The following is a 24,801-nucleotide window of genomic DNA, read 5'->3' as shown; positions in this document are numbered from 1 at the left end:
GTATAAGAAAGGGGGTGTTCCCTCCTCAAGGCCCCGCTCTTTACGCTGAAGTTTGGCTCTTTCTCTCAATTCTACTTTTTAAAACAGTAAAAAAAACTTTAGTGTAAAGAGCGGGGCGTTGAGGAGGGAATAGCCCCTTTCACATATGGAGTAATTTCTGTTCGTTTTAAGTTTCAATGTCGCTGCTTACTTTCAGTTAAAAAAACTTGTTTTTTTCATATTTAATTTCTGAACGCTTTTGAATTAATGTATGTTATTACATTACCACGTACTCGTTACCACGAACTGTTTGATATTGACTTGTTATAATTGTCGCTGTCACAAGTAATCTAACCGTATATTTCTTTATTCTTCATAGTCTAAGTTATTAATTTTTCCTCTAGGTATTATGATACTTATGAAAACGCTTTTTGCTAAAAAATATTCAGGGGACGGCCACAAGAAAAGTGACTTTAGTTCCTTTTCTGTTCTGAAAAAGTGACAAAAAGTGAATATTCAGAGGCATTCAGAACAGTAAATAGCGACGAAGACCAAACTACCTTTCCATCACAAACACCAAAAACAAGAAGAGCAATAAGGAATTTCTCAAGAGAGTGGAAAATAAATTAAAATGAATATTTCGGGCCTATGTGCAAGAGCTGTTCTAGGCAATACAAAAATATAGAAAAAGAAAAAACTTACAACAGGATAAAATCAACAAAACTAAAATGAAAAAAATTTCAAAACAGTCCCAGCATCCTTACCTCAGCGAAGTCCAATCAGGACTCTTTTTTCAGGACGCTTTGCTGTTTTAAAAAGTGGAGTTGAGAGAAAGAGTCAAATTTTGGCGTAAAGAGCGGGGCGTTGAGGAGGGAGCAGCCCCTTTCGTATACAGAGAAATTTATGTTCGTTTTAAGTTTTAATGTCGCTCCTTACTTTCAGTTAAAAAAGCTTTTTTTTATTTAATTTCTAAACACTTTGGAATTAATGCATGTTTTGATTTTGGCTCTCCGTACACGAATAATTAAAACAAATTTTGCATATTATTATTATTTTTTTGGCTAAATGGCTTTCTCATAGCTTTGATCGGACGATTTTGAGAAAAAAGGAGCGCGAAATTTTTTTGGTTACTTAAAAAGGCCACTAGAACCTTTTATTTTTTACGAACGTTTTTATCAGTAAAAAATATACATAACTTACGAATTAACTTACGTAGCGAACTTCTATATTCGTATGTTTTTATTACGCACATGATGAGTTTCGTACCCTCGTCAATACCTCACTCTTTACACTAAGGCTTAAATTTGGTCCCAGTTCCTTAAGAATAACTCATGAATCACAAAGGCCGTAGAATAAATAGTTGAAATTACTAAAAATACTTGAACGTAAAGAGCGGGGTATTAGGAGGAGTTGAATCCCTCATATGCATAATAATTTCTGTTCGTTTTAAGTTTTAATGCTGCTCCTTACTTTCAGTTAAAAAAACTTTTTTAAATTTATTTTTTCATTGTTTTTTTTACATTATGCTAGAAAATCCTACACCCCCTTCACGATAATTCTCTTCCCCCATGACAAATTCCTCCATAGAAAGATCCCCCCACGTAAACCCCTCCACCCTAACTTACCAATAACCATTACTATATGTTAAGATTGGTCAAAGTTTTTAACTTGCAGCCCCTCCCATGGGGACTATTGAGGAGAAGGTCGTCCCCAAAGACATATTTATTAGGCTATTTATTAGGCTTTTTCGACTATGCTGAATAAAATGGCTATCTCAGAATTTTGATCGAGTGACTTTTGAAAAAAATGAGCATGGGAGATGGCATAGGTGCCCTCCAATTTTTTTGGTCACTTAAAAATGACACTAGAACTTTTAATTTCCGTTAGAATGAGCCCTCTCGTGATATTCTAGGATCACTGGGTCAACACGATCACCCCTGAAAAAAAACACAAAAAAAACGAACAAATAAACTTGCATCCGTGATCTGTCTTCTGGCAAAAAAAAATACAAAACTCCACATTTCGTAGATAGGAGCTTGAAACTTCTATAACGGGGTTCTCTGATACGCTGAATCTAATGGCGTGATTTTTGTTAAGATTCTATGACTTTTAGGGGTTGTTGATAGGTGCAACTTTTCTTTCGCCCATCTATTCTGCCCCCATGTGCCCTTCCAGGCCCACATAACACCAGGCCAGAAATTTAGAAAAGGTATTTTAATCCGAACAGTCCAATGTTAGAAGAATACAGATCGGGGGGCAAAATGGAACCTAAAAATGCACCTTTTCTAGTTTATCTAGCGAAAATTCTTCTGATACTACTCTTTTTCCCAGGACATCAAAATACGGAAATGTTGACTACGCAAATCGGATAAGCGTGCAACTATTTTAAAATCCCTTCCCCTGTGCTTCAAAATATTGGACATCAGACAATAAAAATTGGGACGGTTCATTCGATTACAAATTAAGAGTTGTGTCAACCCATTTTTTAAGCACAGAAGCAGATCAGAAGGCAGATAACCACCTTATTAACACCTTTTCTGGTCGAGGTGCTCCTTCAATACCGCATGACTTTGGTCAGAAGCTTCAAAAAAACCATTTTAATCAGAACATTAGCAACTAAAACAATATGGATCAAGTAGCAAAACCAAAACCCCCTTTTCCCAAAGGAAAAGATTCTGATAATCATACAAAGATCAGATAAGTGTGCGACTATTTTTCACCTTACCTTTCTTTCTCTCCACTCCACCAACACAAAGTGTGCATGAATATAAAAGAAAAAAAAAACATCACTTACATGCATCATAACACAGCAATGAATGAAGTCATCAAAACGAATACAACTTTCTTATAAAAAATAGGAAGAAATGTCCCCCTCCTTTCCCAATTGACACCACTGATTGTACATGAAGAGGGACGAGAAAGAAAATGGACAGTGTCTATTGTCACCATGCTTTAAGTAGAGTGAATTTGTGGAAATCTAGAACGCTTCATCAAACATTCCCTATTTTTATCCCAATCACCTTTCATGGACATTACAATCATTGTTTATGTTAAATGAATTTGTGGAAATGCATGAATGTATAAGAAAAAAACATCACTTACATGCATCATAACACAGCAATGAATGAAGTCATCAAAACGAATACAACTTTCGTTTTTCTTTGAAAATCTCTGAGAAATTAACCTGAAGGTCTCATCAGACAGTCGGTAGCCAAAGCTTGTTAATGCAGATTTTAGTTCAGAGGTGTCAATTGCTCCAGAGTTGTCACGGTCAAAGTTCTTGAACACATTTTGCCAATCTGATATATACTTCCAAAGTGCTCCAAATTCTTGGAAGTTAATCGTTCCACTTTTATTTTGATCGAACATAGCTGAAGAAAAAAAAAAATAAGAAAAGAATATCTATAGAGAGGAAGCGAGGGACTTTTCATTTATTTTGTATGCAAATTAATGCAACATAAACAAAAGAAATATAAAAGCAGGAAAACATAGTAGAGAGGAAACTGAGTATACGGGAATTTCAAAAAAGAGTCTAGAGAAGAGCTGAGAGTAAATGATTTTATTTTCGGATTGAATGGACGTTGAACAACTTTGGGTAACATTGTTCAAAGAACCAAAGAAACTTTTCTTCGGCAAAACAACGGAAGGGGGAAACATTATAGAACTATGCTGTATGATCTAAGGCATTTAATTTGAAATTAAGAAGAAAAAATGAATTATAATTTTGTATAACTAAGGAAATTAAACAAATCAAAGGTTTTATAGTAAAGAACGCCTCGAAATTTGGGCAAAAATATAATCCCCCCAGAAGAAACTTTCAAAATCAGTTAGAGACGAGCTAAGAATATGGGATTTTTTTTTACACGGAATGAAAGTTTAGAAATTTTCGAAAAACAAAAAAAAATTCCTTTTGATGTTTCAAGTGTCTGGAACTGAGATAGTCGCACCAGGGACGTACCCATAATTTTTTGAATGGGATATAGTAACAAAGTAAATTCTATGGAGGGATAATAATAAAAGCAAATGATACCAATGAGGTGGTATTAACACTGGACAATTAATGTGACTTTCACTTTCCTCATGTAAACCAAACTATTAGTCAATATGATTAGTGGTCCACGCAATTTGGTCTACGTAATTCAAGCATAAAAAGAAACGACCAGAAAGTAAAAGACTTCTCTTTTGTTTTTTTCTTTTGAGAAAAAAGATGTCTTTTTTTCTTTCTTTTTTCTCTCTTGTTGTCTTGTTTCGTCGTCTGTTTCTTTAGACGATTCAAAAAAAAAAAAAAAATCTAGCTTTTTTTCCGTTGATAAAGGCTCCCGGGTGTAAAGTTGAAATACTTTTTATATTCATTAATGTGTTTTTTTTTTTTGTTTTTTTTTTCACTTTCCTGCAGTCGAAGGTGGTGTGTGATTTATAGTAATTCTGTTTAATGAATTATTTGTGAACATATTGTTTGTTTAAATTAAAGCCGTTTTTCTCGCTTAATTTCTCGTAAACGGAAAAGCAGTGTGGTCTAAGAAATTATTTACGAAAAGCCTGATTACTAATCATTAGCATTTCCGGGGACATAAATGAAGTCAGAGATTAGGAAGGTTGCTACTTGAAACTGTATGGACTATTCGTCGGATAAGTTACGCCTGCTAACCCTAGTAAATGCGGAATCAGTAAGGACAAGTGAAATGTAAACAAACAATTAAACCCAATTTAAAATTGGAGAAAAGCATATGGAATTATAAGCAGAGAACTAAAAGGGACAGTAATAGTGAAAGTGGTACATCATTAGGGGCTGGAAATTAAGCAATATTTACACTGGAGTGCATGTGATGATTGTCCGCAAGTGTTTCACCTAGTATGCGGTCAGATATGTATTCGTTCTTATCTCTTACAGATTACATCCGGGGAAATTATGGCTAGCCGGATAAGTTGGATAGGGGAAGCTTGAACACACTCTATATTTTGACCATGCCCATAAAAATAATTGTTTTGGAAGCACCAGATTTAGTTTCTTATGTTTTTATTCATTATTGGAGGGTACTTATAGGCCATGGAATAATCTTTTCCTCAAGACCAATAGACCAAATTCTTATAATAAAATAAAAAAAAACCTGTCAAATATTTGTTTATTTAATTATTTAACATGAAATTAAGAAACCTACCTCCACCCATCTCACTAAGAAAATTACAAAAAATCAAATTATGGTTATATAATGATATAAAACAATTTTTAAGTAATTTGGCCCCTTCCCCAATACCGCAATTCCGAGTACGGTTCTGCCACTGGCTTTATACAGCGTAATAGGAAGATCATTTAGTATATAGAAAGTAGATGGTACAAAAATACACAACATAACTAAAAATTACTCTGTCTTTGTTTCGGTGGGTTCTCACCAACTACGAAATATACATTGTCATTGCAATCCTGACAATGACCTGAAAAGTAAGTCACCATCTTAAAAATTTGAAATTGAAAATGACGTTGTAATTTGCACAGTGCACTGGAAATAACAAAATCATATAACAACAAAAGCGAGAATAATGAGGACTTTTTTCCCAAGACAGTGAATCAACAAAACCTATTTGAATATTTCGGCCCTATATCTAAGGGCCGTCTTCAGCAAAGAAAAAATAAAAAACAATAAAACACTTACAATAAAAATTCTCAGTTAAAAATCCATTTTTTTAAAATAGCCTTGGCATCATTACTTCTTAACAAAAAGTTCAGCCAAGACTGTCTGATAAAAGCTAACATTTTGCAAGATAAAAAGGTTCATTCATTTCACTAACTGTATTTATTAAAAATTGGAATGATTTCTTATTGCGATATTTGCCTTCTCTGCAGCTAATCTGATAGTTCTTTTGATATTGGGCTTGTTTTTGTTCGTTCCTATTTTTGTTTTATTTTGAATTAGATTATTTTCTATAATTAATTTTGTGTACATAGGGTTGAGTGTGTATTCACCCAAGTCTCTATTTAGGGATGTGTTATTATTTAAGTTTCGTTTGATTTCGATTGCCTCACGGACAGTTTGTTTGATTCCTAGGTCATTGCTAATTAGAATTGTTTCGTCAAATAGAACATAATGGTCTGGATTTTCAAAAATATGATTACTTAGAGCTGAATCGAAAGATATGGAGTTATTTTTATATTTTAATGCTTTTTCAATACTTTCTTTGTGTTGCTGCAACCTTGTTCCTAAATTTTGGTGGGTTCGACCAATGTAATAATTTCCACAACTACATGGTATTTGATACACCCCTCGTAGACGAGTAATTGGGGTTTTATCCTTACCAGAATTGACAAGATTCATTATACTTAAATTGCTTGTGAATACAACACGTAAATTGTTCTTTAAACAAACTTTTTTCAGTTTTGAAGTAATTTTCGGAATATAAGGTAGGTAAATCGTGCTTGTGGGTTTATTTGAATCATTTACTGGTGTGGGATTTAAGGCTTCAGAAGAATGTATCTTTAATCTTTGAGCAATAACAGTATTTATGAGAGAAATTGGGTACCCGTTGCCACAAAGTATGTCTGTAATAAAATTTAATTCTTTTTTAACATACGGCTCAGAACAGATATTAAGTAATCTATCCACAAGAGATATTACCACACCTCTTTTAACCTGTGGAGGACGGTTAGATTTGAAGTGAAGGTATCTATTATTATGCGTAGGTTTTCTGTAAACCGTAAATTCAAGTTTATTCACACTGCGTATTATCAATACATCTAAATAAGGTATTTTCCCATCTGTTTCGGTCTCTAGAGTGAATTGCAGGTTTCTATCGTAAGTATTTAAATGTTCTAGAAAACCTTTAAGTTCACTTTCGCCATAATTCCAAACTGAAATTACGTCGTCCATGAAACGTCCCCAAAACACATGATTAAGAAAATACGAATCTAGGGCCCAATTTTCAAGATTCTCGACGAAAATATTTGCGAGTAGGCCTGATAGAGGTGCTCCCATAGGAAGGCCCCTTACCTGTTTGTAATATGAATCTCGAATGTTTTGGGGACGTTTCATGGACGACGTAATTTCTTTTAAATAAAATATTTCATAATAAATAATAAAATAAATAAAATATTTCATCGTAATTTCAAATCTCTTTTAAAGTATATTGTACTGAAACCAAAAATAAGGAGTCAGAATTTGACCTGATTTGCATGCTTACTTCCATCAAATTCGGTGGAAATCAAGTAACAAGATTCTTTTCCATGGTTTTTCAGTTGTCTCTTCAGAAACAGTAGAGGGGTAAACACACCTACCTTAAAAGCCCTTCTAGGCAAGAGAATATACAATCAATTTTCGTTAAAAACTGAACGGAAAGATATAAACCAACTTACAAAGGAGAATATGAACAGTAGATGAACTGAATGGTTCCCATGTTCCATTGGACAATGCACCTTGTAACTCCTGTGCTGATATAGCTCCACTTCGATCTTTGTCAACTCTATAATCGAACAGATTATATTAAGATACAGTTCTTGAAAATGCATTAGTTGACACTTTGTGAAAGGAAGAAAGCTTAATAACATATAGCAGAAATGGTCAACTCATCAGAAAATTTGTCCCAGGGAACATAGTGATAAATTTCTTCTCTAGAACCACCTAAGAAGACTATCTGGATATGTTTAAAGAAATGCATTAATTAATATGCAAATTTCGTTTTAATTATTCATGTGCGGAGAGCCCAAATCAGAACATACATTAATTCAAAAACGTTCAGAAATTAAATATTAAAAAAACAAGTTTTTTAACTGAAAGTAAGGAGCGACATTAAAACTTACAGAAATAAAATAAAACGAACAGAAATTACTCCGCATATGAAAGGGGCTGTTCCCTCCTCAACGCCCTGCTCTTTACGCTAAAGTTTTTTACTGTTTCAAAAAGTAGAATTGAGAGAAAGAGTCAAACTTTAGCGTAAAGAGCGGGGCCTTCAGGAGGGAACAGCCCCTTTCATATACGGAGTAATTTCTGTTCGTTTTAAGTTTTAATATCGCTCCTTGCTTTCAGTTAAAAAAACTTGTTTTTTTTTATATTTAATATGTTTTAAGAAACACATTAAAATGCATGTAAATCGATATTTGTGTTAAGAGACGTACTTCTTTCTTGAAGCAGCTGATCTACCAAAAATAAGTTACTCATCTGTTCCCTTTAGGTTTGGAGTATACGCAACTCAGGGGCGGAAACAGGATTTTTCTTAGCGGGGGGGCACATAATAGGTTACTCCCATAAACTTGTGAACAAAGACATATCAGCAATTTAACGGGAACCTCAACAATTATACGTAGTAGGTAAGTAGTGAAAACGGTCATAAATTTAATCTAAAATCTGGTGAGGATTAAAGTTCTAATAAATCTGTTGAGGTTAAAACGATGTAAAAATATTGATACAAAAAATAGTAAGCTATAAAACTACGCCAAAATAAAAAAACTGTTTCTGCATAATTTTTAGCCTTTGTATTTCTAACCACTATAGCGAGTGATTTAAGCATTCTTAGTGAATATTTGTAAGTCAAACCATTTTGAATGTCGCCTAACTATATGGCATCGCTTAGTAATTATGATGGTAATGAGGAGCAGGAAAGGAAGATTAAGATACAATCATATAAATGCGTAAAAAGAAACATTGAACAAAGATAAAGAAATACATAGAAAACATTTAAAACAAAAGTTTTATACATAGGCCACAAAAAATTAACTAATCAATGTATATTTTTGGTGTTTTAATAAACAGTGCCAACTTTGACAAGATCTAAAAAATTTACTCATCAAAATTTCGCTTTTCATAAAAATATAGAGTATATTTCCACTTTTTAAAGTTCAATATAATTTGCTTAAATTACAGAATTCACAATTTTATATAAAATAGTCTAATTTTCTCTTTTTACTCCCGCCATATGTATTTATTACAGAGTCGGTGTCTACCACAGTATTTCGGTGAACGTTTATGATGGCTAGTCCTGTCAGTCTAGAGCTCTTCGTTAGTATTTCCTCTTCTGTTCATCCTAAAATATTCAAATAAAGACCCACATCGTCAGAAAAACATGCTCTAATAAAGATGCATGTGGGTATGCGCTTCAAATTAAGTATATGATTCGAAATACTACTTTAAAAAAAAATTATGTGCTTGTTATTTTTGTTTTTGATAGATATAGATTGGCGATTTAAATTTTCAGGGTTTCAAGCTGTGGTAGATTTGTAATTGATTTTTTTTTTTTTTTTTATATATTCAATTCAAGCATTCAAATCTCGGTATTTTTGTTGAGCTCAAAAATAAAAATTTGTTATCTGGTTCTAATTTAGCATAAAGTGAGAAAACTGTCCTGGAAAAAACTGTGATTTACAGACGACTAAACGTGGAAATATGATAGGATGGCATGTACTAAAATCAAACAGTTCGTGGTAACGAACTGTAGTAAGGAGCGACCCGGCTCAATAGTAACCAAAACTCTAAAACATGGAATTTTGATACCAATAGCTACATCAAAAGAATCGCATTTTAATGGTGGTTTTAAATATATAAGTTTCATCAAGTTTAGTCTTACCCATCAAAAGTTACGAGCCTGAGAAAATTTGCGTTATTTTAGAAAATAGGGGGAAACGCCCCCTAAAAGTCATAGAATCTTAACGAAAATCACACCATCAGATTCAGCGTATCAGAGAACCCTACTGTAGAAGTTTCGAGCTCCTATCTACAAAAATGTGGAATTTTGCATTTTTTGCCAGAAGGCAGATCACGGATGCGTGTTTATTTGTTTTTTTTTTGTTTCTTTTTTTCTTTTTCCCAGGGGTGATCGTATCGACCCAGTTGTCCTAGAATGTTGCAAGAGCGCTCATTCTAACGGAAATGAAAAGTTCTAGTGCCCTTTTTAAGTGACCAAAAAAATTGGAGGGCACCTAGGCCCCCTCCCACGCTAATTATTTTCCCAAAGTCAACGGATCAAAATTCTGAGATAGCAATTTTATTAAGCGTAATCGAAAAACCTTATAACTATGTCTTTGGGGACACCTTACTCCCCCACAGTCCCCGTGGGAGGGGCAACAAGTTACAAACTTTGACCTGTGCTTACATATAGTAATGGTTATTGGGAAGTATACAGGCGTTTTCAGGAGAATTTTTTTGGTTTGGGGGAGGGGTTAAGAAGAGGGGGATATGCTAGGGGAACTTTCCTTAGAGAATTTGTAATGGGAGAAGAACATTTCCATGAAGGGAGAGCAGGATATAGGCTACTAGCATTATTTAAAAAAAAAAACAATTAAAAAATAAAAGTGAAAAAGCTTTTTCAGCTGGAAGTAAGGAACAGCAATAAAACTTAAAACAAACAGAAATTATTACCCATATGAGGGGCTCACCTCCTTCTAATACCTCGCTCTTTACGCTAAAGTATTTTCAGTAATTTCAACTACTTATTCTACGGCTTTTGTGATTCAGGGGGTCATTCTTAATGAATTGGGATAAAATTTAAGCTTTAGTGTAAAGAGCGAGGTACTGACGATGGGGCGAATCCCCTCATATATGTAATAAAAACATGAGAATACAAAAGTTCTTTACGTAAGCTAATTTATAAGTTACGTAAATCTTTTACCAATAAAAAGATTCGTAAAAAATTAAAAGTTCTGGTTGCCTTTTTAATTAACCAAAAAATCGGGGGGCAACTAGGTTTCGTCCCCCGCTCTTTTTTTCTCAAAATCATTCGATCAAAATTATGAGAAAGCCATTAAGCCAAAAAAAAAAAAATATGCAAATTTCGTTTTAATTATTCCTCTGCGGAGAGCCAAAATCAAAACATGCATTGATTCAAAAACGTTCAGAAATTAAATAAAAAAAACAAGTTTTTTTAACTGAAAGTAAGGAGCGACATTAAAACTTAAAACGCACAGAAATTACTTCGTATATGAAAGAGGCTGCTTCCTCATCAACGCCCCGCTCTTTACGCTAAAGTTTTTTACTGTTTTAAAAAGAAGAATTGAGAGAAAAAGTCAAATTTTAGCGGAAAGAGCGGGGCGTTGATGAGGAAGCAGCCCCTTTCATATACGAAGTAATTTCTGTGCGTTTTAAGTTTTAATGTCGCTCCTTACTTTCAGTTTAAAAAAAACTTGTTTTTTTTTATTTAATAAGCATAAAAATCCTCAGCTGTATATATAGCAGTATATGCAATTTCATGGACAAATATGCACAGTCCCTATACATAAACATAACTATATTTTGTGACTGGTTGGTATTGAGAAATACTACTACTACTAATAATAATAATAATAATAAGTCACTGCAGCACCAAGCCACCTGAGGCCAACACAGATAAGCACGCTCCTCCTCCAACCTAATCTATTCAAGGCTTTCCTCTTTACACCCTCCCAATAAGTTCCCATTCCCTTTAAATCTTTATTTATGATATCCTCCCAACCCAGACAAGGACGACCTGCTTTTCGCGTAGCCCCAGACGGTTGGCCAAAAAGGACAATCTTCGACAATCTGTCATCCTTCATCCGCGGAACGTGGTCTAGCCATCTCAACCTTTCTTTCATTATAACCCTAGAAAGCGGGATTGAACTACATTTTGTACAACCTACTGTTTGAAATACGGTCATTCAGCCGAGTACCCTGAAAAATCCGTAGGCAATTTCTCTGGAAAACATTTAGTAAATTTTCGTCCGCTTTTCGGAGCGCCCATTCTTCAGAGCCATATTTGACCACTGTAATCATTGTAGCTTCCAATATTCTAATCTCGGTTTACAGACTCATCTTCCTATTCTTCCAAACTTTTTTTTAACTGTAAAAAAAACACCATGAGCCTTAGCTATTCTACTTTTAACGTTTTCACTGCTCCCACAGTCTTTACTAATAATACTTCCAAGGTAAGTGAAGCTGCCTACCTGATCAATCTTTTCGTTACCCAACATTACCTTTTCATCTTCACTTATTCCTAGCATTAGTGACTTAGTCTTCTTAATATTAATTTTCAAGCCTATTCTAGCACAATGAACTCGTAAAACCTCTAAAAATGTATTCATTTTCCTCACACTTTCATCTAATATGCTTAAATCATCAGCATAATCTAAGTCCAGGGGCGTTTTTCCTTCCCATTTGATTCCGTGGTCTCCAATTGCCTTTCCTGTGCTCCTTAAGACGAAGTCCATCAAAATAATCCATAAAAGGGGGATAGAACACAACCTCCTGATTTAATACAAAACCAGTTGTTAACCTCATTTCCTACCTTAACCGCAGCAGTGTTATTCTCGTACATAGCACTAATCACTTTAATGTATTTGTCTGGTATACCATACAAGGATAAGACCTTCGCTAAAGTTCTTCTATCAACAGAATTGAAAGCCTGCTCATAATCGACAAAACTGGGGACCAAAGGTGTTGGCACTGAGAAGGTGAGAAATTCTGAAGTAATATTGTCGTTGCACTCCGTTTCTGCGGGGAACTCCAATTATGAATTTCCTCTTTTTTTTTAACATTTCTTTAGTATATATTTGAAAAAAATCGACGCTATTTCACTGTTTTAAACTGGAAATCCAGAGGCCATCTATACCGGCTAGATAAAAAAAAAAGACAAATAATTATTTGCCTTCTTTTATAAACATTTTTTTGAAAAATCTATTTTACTTCAATGATTACTCCGACCTTTGAAAGAGACTACTTCGAATCATATTCCTAGTTTCTAAGGCATACTTAAACGAATCTTTATTGAAATTCAGACATATCTAAAGAGTTTGGCCTTTATTTTAATGTTTTAGGATGAAAAGAGGCTGTGATATGTCATATAACGCAGAGCTTCAATTATACGAAAATAGGCAGTAAAGTGACCACTATTTGCTAACCCAACTCCAAAATGTAAATTAATAATATCTTTGAACTTCTCACGCATTTAATTTCTATAGTACAAATCTCCCAAAAAAACAACAACAATGTAGTAAAAACCACTCTGCTTCACAAGTAATAGCAAACCAAAATTTTATGACAGCCAAAAAAGTAAGGATATCAATTTCTTCACCTCTATGCCATACCAAGACTCGAAAACAAATCTTTGACAGTAAAAAGAAGTTGAAATAATATGTTTTCAGCCCTGTTGTGACAGCAAAATCCTGAAATATTATTTCGACAGCCTAAAGAAGCTGTGATTTTAAGATTCCCCTTCTTTTTAATACGGAACGAAGATTCTCACCTCCCAGTTGGCTTTTGTAGTAATACAAAAGTAGTATGGCTATAACAGTTACAAGCAGACACATATCCCATTACTTTAACAACAGCCCTATCCCGATGTGCAATTTGAGTTTCTGGCCCCTCGTATCCAGCTAAGCTTCTACGTCAGCCATAACATTTCTGGAAATACGAGCACTACCTTCTTCTTGTGACATTAGAGGTCGGGAGGTATACCTTGGCGATTGCACACGAAAGGTATGGCATAAAAGGTTTCAGCAACTCCAATAGTACATTTGGGTAAGAGCTGCCACAGTATCTGTGTCTCAAAAACCAGATGTGAGGGCCGTCACAGGATGTATTGTATTGTTTCACTGACGTGAATAATTTGGCAATACCAAATAATGCATCATTCTTGAAATTCTAAGTCATAATATAATAAATTTCATAGAATCAACGGGAAACTGCTTAGAAGCTAAAAAACGTTGTTGACCCAGTGGTTATCTCAAAAGACCAAACGCGAAGGTTGTCACGGGAGGTATAGTACTGTTTCACTGACAACACGTATGATTACACAATACCAGATAACGCATCATTCTTGAAATTCTCGGAAACGTGCAAAGAAATTCTTGGAAACCAAGATGCAAATTCTTAGAATGATGCCAAAAAAGGTTTTAACAACTTCAATACTGCATCGAGATATGGGTTACCACAGTATCTGTGTCTCAAAAAACCGGACGTGAGGGTTGTCATAGGATTTATTGTATTGTTTCACTGACAACATGAATAATTACACAATATCAGATAACGCATCATTCTTGAAATTCTCGGAAACATACCAAGAAATTTTTGGTCTCCCGAAAATTTTAAGTCCAAAAATATTAAAATATTTGTAAGTCCAAAAACATAAGTTTTATTATGTTTAGAAAACTGCATACAGCCTAAAAATATCGTTGACTCAGTTGTAATCTCAAAAGATCAGATCTGAGGACTGTCACAGGATGTATTGTATTGTTTCACAGACAATATGAATAATTTCACAATTTTTATTATTATTTAAGAATTAACGACACTTCTTGACTACTAAGGTCCTTGCGTCGGCCCTGCAGTGCAGATAACATATCATTTTTTAAATTCCCGGAAACGTGTCAAAAAATTCTCGGCGTCCAAAAATAATACCGCAAAAAGTCCAAAAACCCATAAATTTATATACTCTTGGAGCTACCAGCCTCTCAAGAAGTTATTACGGACAACTGGTTCTTACACAATACTATAGTACACCTGGTAAAGTACACCTTCTTGTTATGTAATACTATAGTAAAACTATTTTTAAGTAATCGGGAATGTTTACTTATATTAAGGATGACGCATTAACGTGCGTCTGAAGACGACGCACGTTGGATGTTACGTAATGACGGCACTCACATGAGTTTTACGTAATGGCCGCACATATAAGTGCTATGTAATGGCGGCGCACACGTGGGATGTTACGTCATGACGGTGCACAAGTGGGATGTTACGTAGTGACGATACACACGTGGGATGTTACATAATATTTTGGGATCTTTTCTTCGGTATTTCATTTTTTTTCAATGCTATCTGAGAAAAATTTTTCTCAGGGAACCTTTGTATTCCAAAGATTTTTGTCCGCATTAAAAACTGGAAAAATTTTAACTTTTTTATGGAAGTTATTTATTAAAAATAGCTTACTTATATTATATTTCAGTCCTCCTCGAACAGAAAACGAAGGGGCGTTCTGCAACAACTATTCGGATATTGTTAAAAACCGTGTGTTTCGTAGCAAGTATTTTGTACAACGTGAGGTGTTGCGACAACCTCTGTTCGTCTTCTCCGAGTAAAGTGTTGCGAGAGCAACGCTTTGGTTTTTTTCCTCGCTTCGATTAAACGCCGAAGTTGTTAATCTGTAAGCATCTTAAAATAAATACTAGGTACACCAACTCGCAAAAGTTGCAAACCACTCATTACAACTATCAATAGTTGCAAACCCCTCATCGCTGAATATGATTGTAGCCTAACAGCCGATTATTATTTACAAGTCCCCAACATGTCTTACCGTCAAGTACACCGGAAACTAATAATAGGTACACCAACTAGCAAAAATTGCGAGCTCATCATTGCTGAAGATGATTATGGGCTAACAGAAGACTGTTGCTTAAAACTCTCCTATATGTCTCACAATTGTAATTGGCCTATTTTTGGTTTATGTGTGTACACATAAACCACTATTACTGAAGTTGTTATACATAGACATAAACCACTACACAACTACTGAAGTTGTTAACCCCTTTAAACTTTCAAACTGGTATATCTCATGAAGGAATTTTTCTACCAAAAATGACATATACTTTGATCACCTTATCAAGAGCTATCGACTGCCGTCGAAAAAAGAATCTATCTGTCTTAGTTCAAAAGTTGACTTTTTTGCCATAAGCCAAGTTTCCAACGACATCACTTAGAAAGGAGCAAAGGATAAACTAATTTCTTTAGCAATGAAAGAACATTTGAAGTTTAAGAGGCACATCTGATACCATTTCTGTATAGGCCTATTTTTGCTTTCAATGTGTACCTTACTACTGAAGTTGTCAACCCCTTTAAACTTTCAAACTGATATAGGTCGTGAAGGAATTTTTTTTTTACCAAAAAACGGATGATAAATACTCTGATCAGCTCATCAAAAGCTATCGACTGCCGTAAAAAAAAATCTATCTGTCTTAGTTCAAAAGTTGACTTTTTTGCTGTAGGCCAAGTTTCTAATGTCATCTCTTAGAAAAGAGCAAAGGATAAACTCTAATTTCTCTAGGAATGAGAGAACTCTTAGGAGGCACATCTGACACCATTTCTCTACCACAATCCCAAGCGCGAAAAACCGAACGATAAACTCAGCTGAAATGACGAACAGAAATGGGTAGAAACAATAGATTTTTGTCCCCAGGCAAAATTTTACAAAGCTTTCCAAAATGCCACGTCATATTCATCAATTCAGCCTAAGGTCCACACTTTCCATAAAAAACGCAGAGGTTAGACCCTTACCACTTTCTAAGAATAAGCTGAAATTGGGGTGCTAGAAAAAAAAAAAAACGACAAAACCAAAGTGTTGCTATTGCAACACAATGAATGAACTTCTAGAGGTTTTGTGAGTTCAGGATGCTAGATTAGACATGAAAATTAATGTTAAGAAGACTAAGTTACTAAGGCTAGGAATAAATGAAGATGAAAAGGTGACTTTGGGTAACAAAAAGATTGATCAGGTGTTCAGCTTCACTCACCTTGGCAGTATTATTAGTAATGATGGTGGGATCAGGGAAGATGTTAAAAGTAGAATAGCCAAGGCTCAGGGTGTTTCTCTACTGTTAAAAAAAGTTTGGAAGAATAAAAAGATAAGTCTCCAAACCAAGATTAGAATATTAGAAGCTACAGTGATGACAGTGGTCAAATATGGCTCTGAAGCATAGGCACTCTGAAAAGCGGGTGAAGACTTGCTAGATGTTTTCCAGAGAAATTGCCTACAGATTGTTCTGGGTACCAGGCTGACTGACCGTATTTCAAACAATGGGCTGTACAAAAAATGTAGTTCAATCCCACTTTCTAGGGCTATAATGAAAGGAAGGTTAGGATGGATAGGGCCAGTTCTGCAGATGAAGGATGACAGATTGCCAAAGATTGTTCTTTTTGGCCAATCGTCTTGGGCTAAACGGAAAGTAGGTCGTCCTCGTCTGGGGTGGGAGGATGTCACAAAGAGAGAATTAAAGGAAATGGGAACTTCCTCAGAGTTTGTAAAGAGGGAGGCTTTGAATAAATTGGGATGAAAGAGGAGTGTAAATAGCTGAGTCAGCCTCAGGCGGTTTGGTGCTGTGGTGAGTTGTTAGTAGTAGTAGAAGAAGTAGTGTAAAGAATTGACAGATTTCACAATTTACGGACCTTATCTCCTGGGCTATGTGGGTTATGTCATATTTGGAAACAGATGTGTTGATATTTTCAACTATTCTGAACAAAATGAATAACTCGAAATGTTGATCAGATTTCCTAAGGAATTACAAAAGACTTTAAATGAACCTACTTCTGACTTTAAATGAACCTTCTCCAACTTTCTATGACCACGAAGTGATGAGGGTAGAGGACAGCCCCCTTCCTATACAGAATATATTCTGCTCGTTTTAGGGTGTAATATTACTATTTATGTTCATAATATAAAGGCGTAGAACAGATCCTGGAAATCAAGAGGGATTAGATATCAATTTCTACCCCACCCCCTTCCCTCCAACTAATACTATATTTACTTGATGGCTCAATGAGATTAAGCATGTTTTGGCAATAAAATCTAAACTTTGGAGCATCTGGCCCCGTCCCACTGACAAAATGATCCACCAGCCTTCCTTCATAAAAGTTTATGCGCAATTATATATCATTGCATTACATTTTATGAAATAGGAAATAAATTAGTTTAGTTCAAATGAAGCTTTAAAATAAACGTTGGAAGCCTTTTTCTGCAATAAGAAGGAAGGTATTCCCATGCATCACTCTTATTCAGGCTTAGTCTAAATGAAGGGAGATGAAGAGATTATTTCCAGCCCCTTCCTGTTTCTATATTTGTCTGAAGGCCCATGAAGATTTAGCCAGTTTTGGCATGTGCTGTTTTAGGCAGCTGGCACACCCCATCCTCCTCCTAAACAATGACCCCCCCTCCTTCACAATAGCTGATAGACAATTATACAATCTTCTTTATTATTTTTATTTGTCTGAATTTCCCTTTGGCTGCTCAATGTCATAACTGGGGAGATATTTTCAAGGGCGAATTGTCGGTGTGTGGGGGGGGGGGATTTTCTTGGTGGAATATTCTGCGGGGAGAATTTTCCAGAAGATTAAACCAGACCCCAAGAAGTGGTAGTAGTAGTAGGAACTTAGTTGAGACATTGTACTCAAAGTTCCCAGAGAGTTTTACCTTAATTCCCTTAGCCTTAAGATGTAGTTGTCACAGTAGTAGTAGCAGTAGGAGAAGCAGCAGTAAGAGTAGCAGCAGCAGTAGTAGTAGGCACTTAGTTCCTTTTAGTTAGTTCAGTATCCCCTTCAAAACTCCCTGAAACTTTCCCACTTATAACCTTAGCTTTAATAGAAGCGACATCAGTAGTAGTAGTAGTAGTAGTATACATACATTGCAATTTGGTTAGATCCACATCCCCCTTGACATGATCTGAAAGTTGCAATTTAATACTCTATGATGTTCTTTAGATTTTGCTGATACGCTCTTTTGATAACTTGCATGTACATAGTGTATTTTTATTGAGTTCATCATCCAACTCAACACTTGCGGAAACTTTCACCTTAATAAACTTAACCTTTGAAGTAATAATGCCAGTAGCAATAGTAGTATAGTAGCAATATTAATAGCAGTAGTATGCACGTAGTGCCCTTTGGTTAGTTCAAAATCCCCCTAATATGTCATGAAAGTTCAGCTTATTGCTCCACACCTTAATGAGATAGTGTTGGTAGTATTAATACCTTTAGACTTAAAAGTAGTAGCAGCAACAGCATTAGCAATAGGAACAGCAGATGGGCCCCAAGATTGGAAATTTTGGTTAGATGGGTTGGCAGCCAGTCAACTTTGGGAACCACTGCTCTAAACTATTCCTGCTATGTTGCTGATATACCCTTTTGCAATTTGAATGCAAATATTTTTTTTTATTAAGTTCAACATCTCCCTCAACATGCCTTGAAAGTTTCAACTTGATGCTCTAAGCTATTCCTGAGATATTGCTGATACATCCTTTCAAGAAACTGCATGCACAAGGTATGTTTTGATTTAGTTCAGCATCCCCCTCAACATTCCTTGAAAGTTTCATCTTAATTCCTTAACGTCAGTAGTAGTAACCATATGTAAATAGTGCTTTTTGTTTAGTTTTACAATCCCTCAATATGCAACGAAAGTTTCAACTTAATACCATAAACAGTTCCTGAGATATTGCTGATATATTCTTTTGACAGCCTGCATACACATAGTGCATTTTGATTAGGTTTCCCTGAAATTTTCATCGTTGAAATCGCAGCTTGGAGCAATATAAGGATTATCCATCCTTGTGATGCTCCATGAAAAAAAGAATTTGTTTGGTGTAGATTGTGGCTGTGAGACTAGACTCTTGTGGAGGACTCTGCAGCTTCCCAATTGTAAAGGCACTCCTGGCAGAGCCATTCCCTATCAAGGTGGGACTTGAACATGTCAGTTGAAGTAGCAGAAACTGTTTCTTCAGAGAGCTGGTTCCACATATTGATGATTCTTTGGCTGAAGAAGTGGCTTCTATGTATACTCATGGAACACTGCATGGAGAGCTTCAACGAATGTCCTCTAGTACCAGAATGCAAGAACTGTGCAAAGAGACCCGGAAGGGAGTTTTTAAAGAGGATTTTTTTGGTTAAAATAATGTCACCCCTTTTCCTTCAGTATTTAAGCGTTGACAGCTTCAAACGACGTAGTCTTTCTTTGTATGGAAATTTATTCATGCTCCTAACCATCTTAGTGGCACAATGCTGGACATCCTCAAGCAACTTCTTATCTTTTTTTTAAGAAAGGGGCTGCCAATGACATTCCAACCTCCAGGCGTGGACGTACAAGCGCCTTATATAACTTCATAAGAACTCTAGGGTGTCAGCTGGAGCTGGTTCTTTTTATGATACCGAGGGTTTTATTTGCAGAAGATGAAACAGACTTAGCATGGCTGCTAAACTTTAATTGGTGATCATCAATCTACAATCCTTAGCCTTAAGAGTAGCAGTAGTAACAGTATTAGCAGCAGTAGTAGTAATAGTATTAGCAGCTGCAGTAGTAATAGCACAAGAAAAAAGTAATAGCAGCATACACACAGTGCCTTGTAATTACTACAACATCCCCCTCAACATGTCCTGTAAGTTTCAACTTAATAATCTAAGCTGTTCTTGAGATATTACTGATATGCCCTTTTGATGGCCAGTATACATGTAGTGTGTTTTGATTTAGTTCAACTTCCCCCTCAATATTCCCTGACATTTGCATCTTAATACCCTCACTGTTAGCAGTAGTATAGTGCACATATTGGCTTTTGGTCAGTTGAACACCCTCTTACCAAATCCTGAAAATTTCAACTTCATACCCTAAGAAATTCCTGAAATATTGACGATACACCTGTTTGATAGCCTAGATGCATATATTGTATTTTCACTAAGTTCCACATCCCTATATGGAACACCTCCTTACTTTCACTTATTACCCTTAACCATAGTAATAGTAGATGCAGAAGCATTAATAGTAGTAGTAGTACTAATAGCCATAGAGCCATTAAGTCCTGGCTAAGTGGTTGGCTCAGTGGTGTGAGAATCCTTTGTCCTAGGGGCATGGGTTCAATCCCAGTTTTGACCAGTTATTTGGTTTGGAAGGGGTCAGTTGTGTGACTCTGTAAGCTCAGCCAGAGTTGACTCAGCTCTAAATGGGTACCTGGAGAAATCTGGGGAAGGTAAGCAGGAAGGGTGTGTGAAAGCACAGGATGGTTGACCCAGCTCCCCTCCCCATTCCACTTCCTGGCTGAAGGGCCACAAAACAGAGATGAGTGTGCTTTGATTTAGTTCAACTTCCCCCCTTGATACTCCTGAAAGTTTTGCCTTAGTATCCTTAGCCATAGTAGTAGCAGAAGCATTTGTAGTACTAGCATAAATATATTGCCTTTTGGCGAATTGAACATCCCTTCATCACGTCCTGAAAGTTCCAATTTAATGTTCTAAGTTGTTCCTAAGATATGCTCTTTTGACAACCTGCATGCAACATTTTTTAATCTTAAAAAGGGCACTAGAACTTTAAGCATCCAATCAAGTGAGCCTGTTCTGAGTTTTCCATGACAGCTCCTTCCATACTAAGTCCCCTGGTTGAAAAAAAAAATTATGGAGTCCAATTTACTCTTTACTTGATTAGATTGATTAGACTATTCTAGAAAAGGAATCTTGCACAAAGATTAAAAAATGTCAGCCAGGTACAGAAAAAGCTCCAAAGCTACCAGTAGGAGAATTCAACAGAATTCCAAAAGCTGCCAAAACTTTAGCAGCACAACTTCTGCTTTGACAGCTTTTCTTTGAGCAAAAAAGTATTTTTATATGTAAAAATGGTATTTTCAGACAAAACCTGCCAAGAAAATTTGAAAACTGCCAATTAGCATTGTTACTTTGCTACCCTACTTTTTGCATGGTGGATATCAGCTATCCTCAGTTTTCCAGGCTTTATTAGCTTATTGTTATGGCAAAACAATGGTTTTGTGATGTAGCCTAGTATGTTTAACTATACAAATTAGTTCATTCAAGGACAAATATATGCATGTTTACATTACTTTGCTAACTACAAGGTGAACAAACCACTCAATGTACCTTCTAATCCTGTGTCCAAACACAGTGATTGTAACATTCATGTCTATGGCCTCTAATGGTGGAAACAGTAGAATAACAGAAGAGCAATACCACTTGATTCCCCAATCAACATTCTTTCCAAATATAATAGTTAGTATGTTTCCTTCCATTTTTGCCTATGCTTTGAAGTCATTTTCAAATGTTTTAAATTTTTTAAAAACACGTTTTTTTCAACCAGAAAAAGGAGGAAGATTAAAACTTAAAATGAACAGAGATTATTCCATATATGGGAGGGTGTTACCCCTTCCTCATCTCTCACTCTTTAAGCTTAAAGTCTTTTCAAAATACTTTGGATTCAAATTCACTGGGCCTTGTGTTTTGGAAATCATTCCTCAAGAATTGGGACAAAAAGTCATTTTAAGGGCTATTGAGAAGGAAAGATGTTAGGAAAACAATCACTTTACCTCCAAGCTCCCCTAATGTGCAAATTTAGGTAAATAGCAGAGTATTAACAGAGTATTCAGATAGCAAGGAAACAAACTTAACTTTACAATCAGAATTTCATCCTGAATAGAAATAAGACATTTGTTTCTGTTACAAATTCAATTCTAAGCCCTTTATGGACCCTCAAAGATGACACCTTTTTCTCTTATTTAAGATACAGCTTACATACCTGGGTTAGCATAAATCTTGTTAAAACCAGTTTACCCATAAATTGAATTCACAGTAACAAAACCAAGAACCAATAAATGCATGGAAAACATATAATACAGGCTATATTTTTGGATAAGGTTAGAAAGGGTAGGTTAGTTTAAAGTTGAATTACAGTGGAAATTAATGTTATATTAGGATTCATGATAAAATTCTGATTCAAGGGATTTGTCTCTTAGCTACCTGAATACTGTCCAGCTAAAAACATTTACCAAAACTTTTTATGCAAACTTAAATATTTCCAAAGCATTCTGACAGTGTGTCTCTTGTTTCAATCTGTGTAGCTGTAAAGTAAATCAACTGTAACAAAACAAGAACCAGAAAAAAGGGGGGTAAAATTCTAGTTAATTGACTTCTTGCTGTCTCAGAAAGGGTTTAGGTTAGGAAAATGAAAATTTCAGGGATGAATCTAAAGACTAAAGTATGTCCTGGGAAGGTATTTTGAAGCTGCTACCTCTACTCCTTCTCTCTCTAGAGGGCCCTGGCCTTTAAAAAAAAATGTGTGTTATAAAAGTGAAACCAAGCAAAATAGATCTTCTGCTTAATTGAAGTACAACAAAATTGTTTTTAGCTTCATAACTTTGCTCAATTCCATTTTATTAGGTTTTAAAGATATGCAAATACATTTCCTAAATTTTGAAAAAAAAACATTGATATGGCTCAAAATTCTACTCAAATAACAGGAATTACATTTTCAGAACTAAAGGCAGAGAAAAAGCAGCTAGTAACTGAAAATTAAGGTAAAATGTTGTTTTGTCAAAATTTCAATAGGTATAGACCTGTCATGTAGGCACATTTCAGAGCCCTCTAGAGGGAAAAGGAGTGGAGGTGGGTACTTCAAAATATCTTCCTGAGACATACTTTAGCCTGTAGACCCATCCCTGAAAGTTTTGTTTTCCTAGCCTAAACCCTTTCTGAGATAGCAAGAAGTCAATTAACTAGAATTTTACCAAAAAGGGTGATGGTTGGTGGAATAGATGGGAAAGATACAATTTGGGCTATATATTCATAAATTAGGATGAGGGTCAAGGGTAAAATTCTAATTTAGCTACTTTTGCTGTCTTTGAAAGGGGTTGTTAGGAAAATGACACTTTTAGTAATAAATCCACAGTCAAAAACATATGCTGGGAAGGTTTTACCAAGCTTCCATGTTAGCCCTTTTCTGATTTCTAAGTCTTAGAAATTTGCCTACTTGACATGTTACATATTCAAATTTTGAAATAAACAACATTTTACCTTTATTTTGAGTTATAAGTTTCTTTTTCTCTGGTTTTAGTTCTGAAAATGCCCTGCTATTTGCATAGAATTTTGAGCCGAGTCAATGGGTTTTTCTAAGTTCTGTAAATGTATTACAGATCTTTGAAACCTCAGAAATTGGGATTGAGCAAAGTTGTGAAGCTGAAAACAGTTTTGTTGTAGGCTACTTTCTTTAAACAGAAGATTTACTTTGTAAGGCTTCACTTTTATAACACAACAATTTTTATAGGTCAGGGCCTTTTGGAGGGAGGAGTGGAGGTAAGTACTTTAAAAAACCTTCTTAGGACATTCTTTAGTCTGTAGACCCATCCCTGAAAGTTAAATTTTTCTGCTTAACCCCTTTCCAAGGTAGCAAAAAGAAGCTAAACTAAAATTTTACAATATAATGGAGCTGCAGTAAAAATGTTTTAGCTGCAATTATGCTATATAGTCTGAAGTAGGCTAAGAATTATTTTCTTAACATGTTTCCTTCTCAATATCCCCTGACCTAGACCTTTACCCAGAATAATTGTACATAAATCGCCAAGACTATAATATAAGGGCGGTTTAACTCTTGTTTAAGTGCTGAAAAAATTAGTAACCTACAACATAGTCAGCCTAGTTCCAAACCTCCTAACTATTAATATTATAACCAAAACTAGGAGCCTACTAATGGCTCAGCAGCAATTTTCCAGCTTATAGCTTAAAATTACTATGCTTAAGATAAAAGCACTCAACATACTTCTGAAAGACTCGAGTGAGAAAATCTGGTGACACTCCTGCCATATTCAGTTTTTTGGAATTTGGAAGCTTCAGTTTCAGTGTTGTCAAATTTTGTCTTTTTTTCCAATTGTGAACTTTACGACCGATAACGAACTAATGGAAATTTATTTACATTTATTGGCTCTCATCTTGAGAGCCAAGTAAGGCATACAAAGATGGGGTTATACATAGGACGTAGAAAAGAGAACCCAGGAGATCCAAGCAGGGCACAGGAAGACGAATCGAGAGAACGTGGAAGGAGAACATAGGAGAAGGAAGCTTAAGTATCTTAAGAGCCAAAAAGGGAATAGTACGTGAGGACGTTTGAAACTTAACTTCATTCGGAAAGGGGATAAGTAACAATCATTTCTGTGTTGTTGTTAGTGTGGTATTGTTCCGTTTGCAGTTTTTTCCAAAGTTTCCTGTTGCTTGGTAGTCCCAGATAGCTTTCTTTGGGTGCAGTCAGTTGTATTCTGAATGCGGTAACGGCCTGCTGCCTTGCTCTTAGTATCTTCTCATAACCAATTATTGAATTATAGTGAAATATTTGGTTGTTTTTAATGCCTTTTTTAAATTCTGGTGTCCA

The 24,801-nt window shown here is 35.4% G+C and overlaps 1 protein-coding gene across 1 annotated transcript in view; it reads right to left on the bottom strand.

Annotated features, from left to right (window-relative positions):
- The window catches only part of LOC136034425 (programmed cell death protein 6-like), a 28,889-nt gene extending 4,536 nt beyond the window's left edge, over nucleotides 1-24,353 (bottom strand). Inside the window, exons 1-3 of the mRNA XM_065715599.1 lie at nucleotides 24,196-24,353; nucleotides 7,325-7,431; nucleotides 3,082-3,350 (exon numbers count right to left, since the gene is read on the bottom strand). Of these exons, the coding sequence (XP_065571671.1) occupies nucleotides 3,082-3,350; nucleotides 7,325-7,431; nucleotides 24,196-24,239 (420 nt within the window). The 5' untranslated portion in view covers nucleotides 24,240-24,353. The remainder of the gene's footprint in view (nucleotides 1-3,081; nucleotides 3,351-7,324; nucleotides 7,432-24,195) is intronic.
- Between the last annotated feature and the right edge of the window lie 448 nt (nucleotides 24,354-24,801).

Source organism: Artemia franciscana, chromosome 13 (genome assembly GCF_032884065.1).
Source record: "Artemia franciscana chromosome 13, ASM3288406v1, whole genome shotgun sequence".
Taxonomy (NCBI): Eukaryota; Metazoa; Arthropoda; class Branchiopoda; order Anostraca; family Artemiidae; genus Artemia; species Artemia franciscana.
The sequence above is the reverse complement of the archived record's forward strand: the minus strand, read 5'-3'. Positions and strand labels throughout refer to the sequence as shown.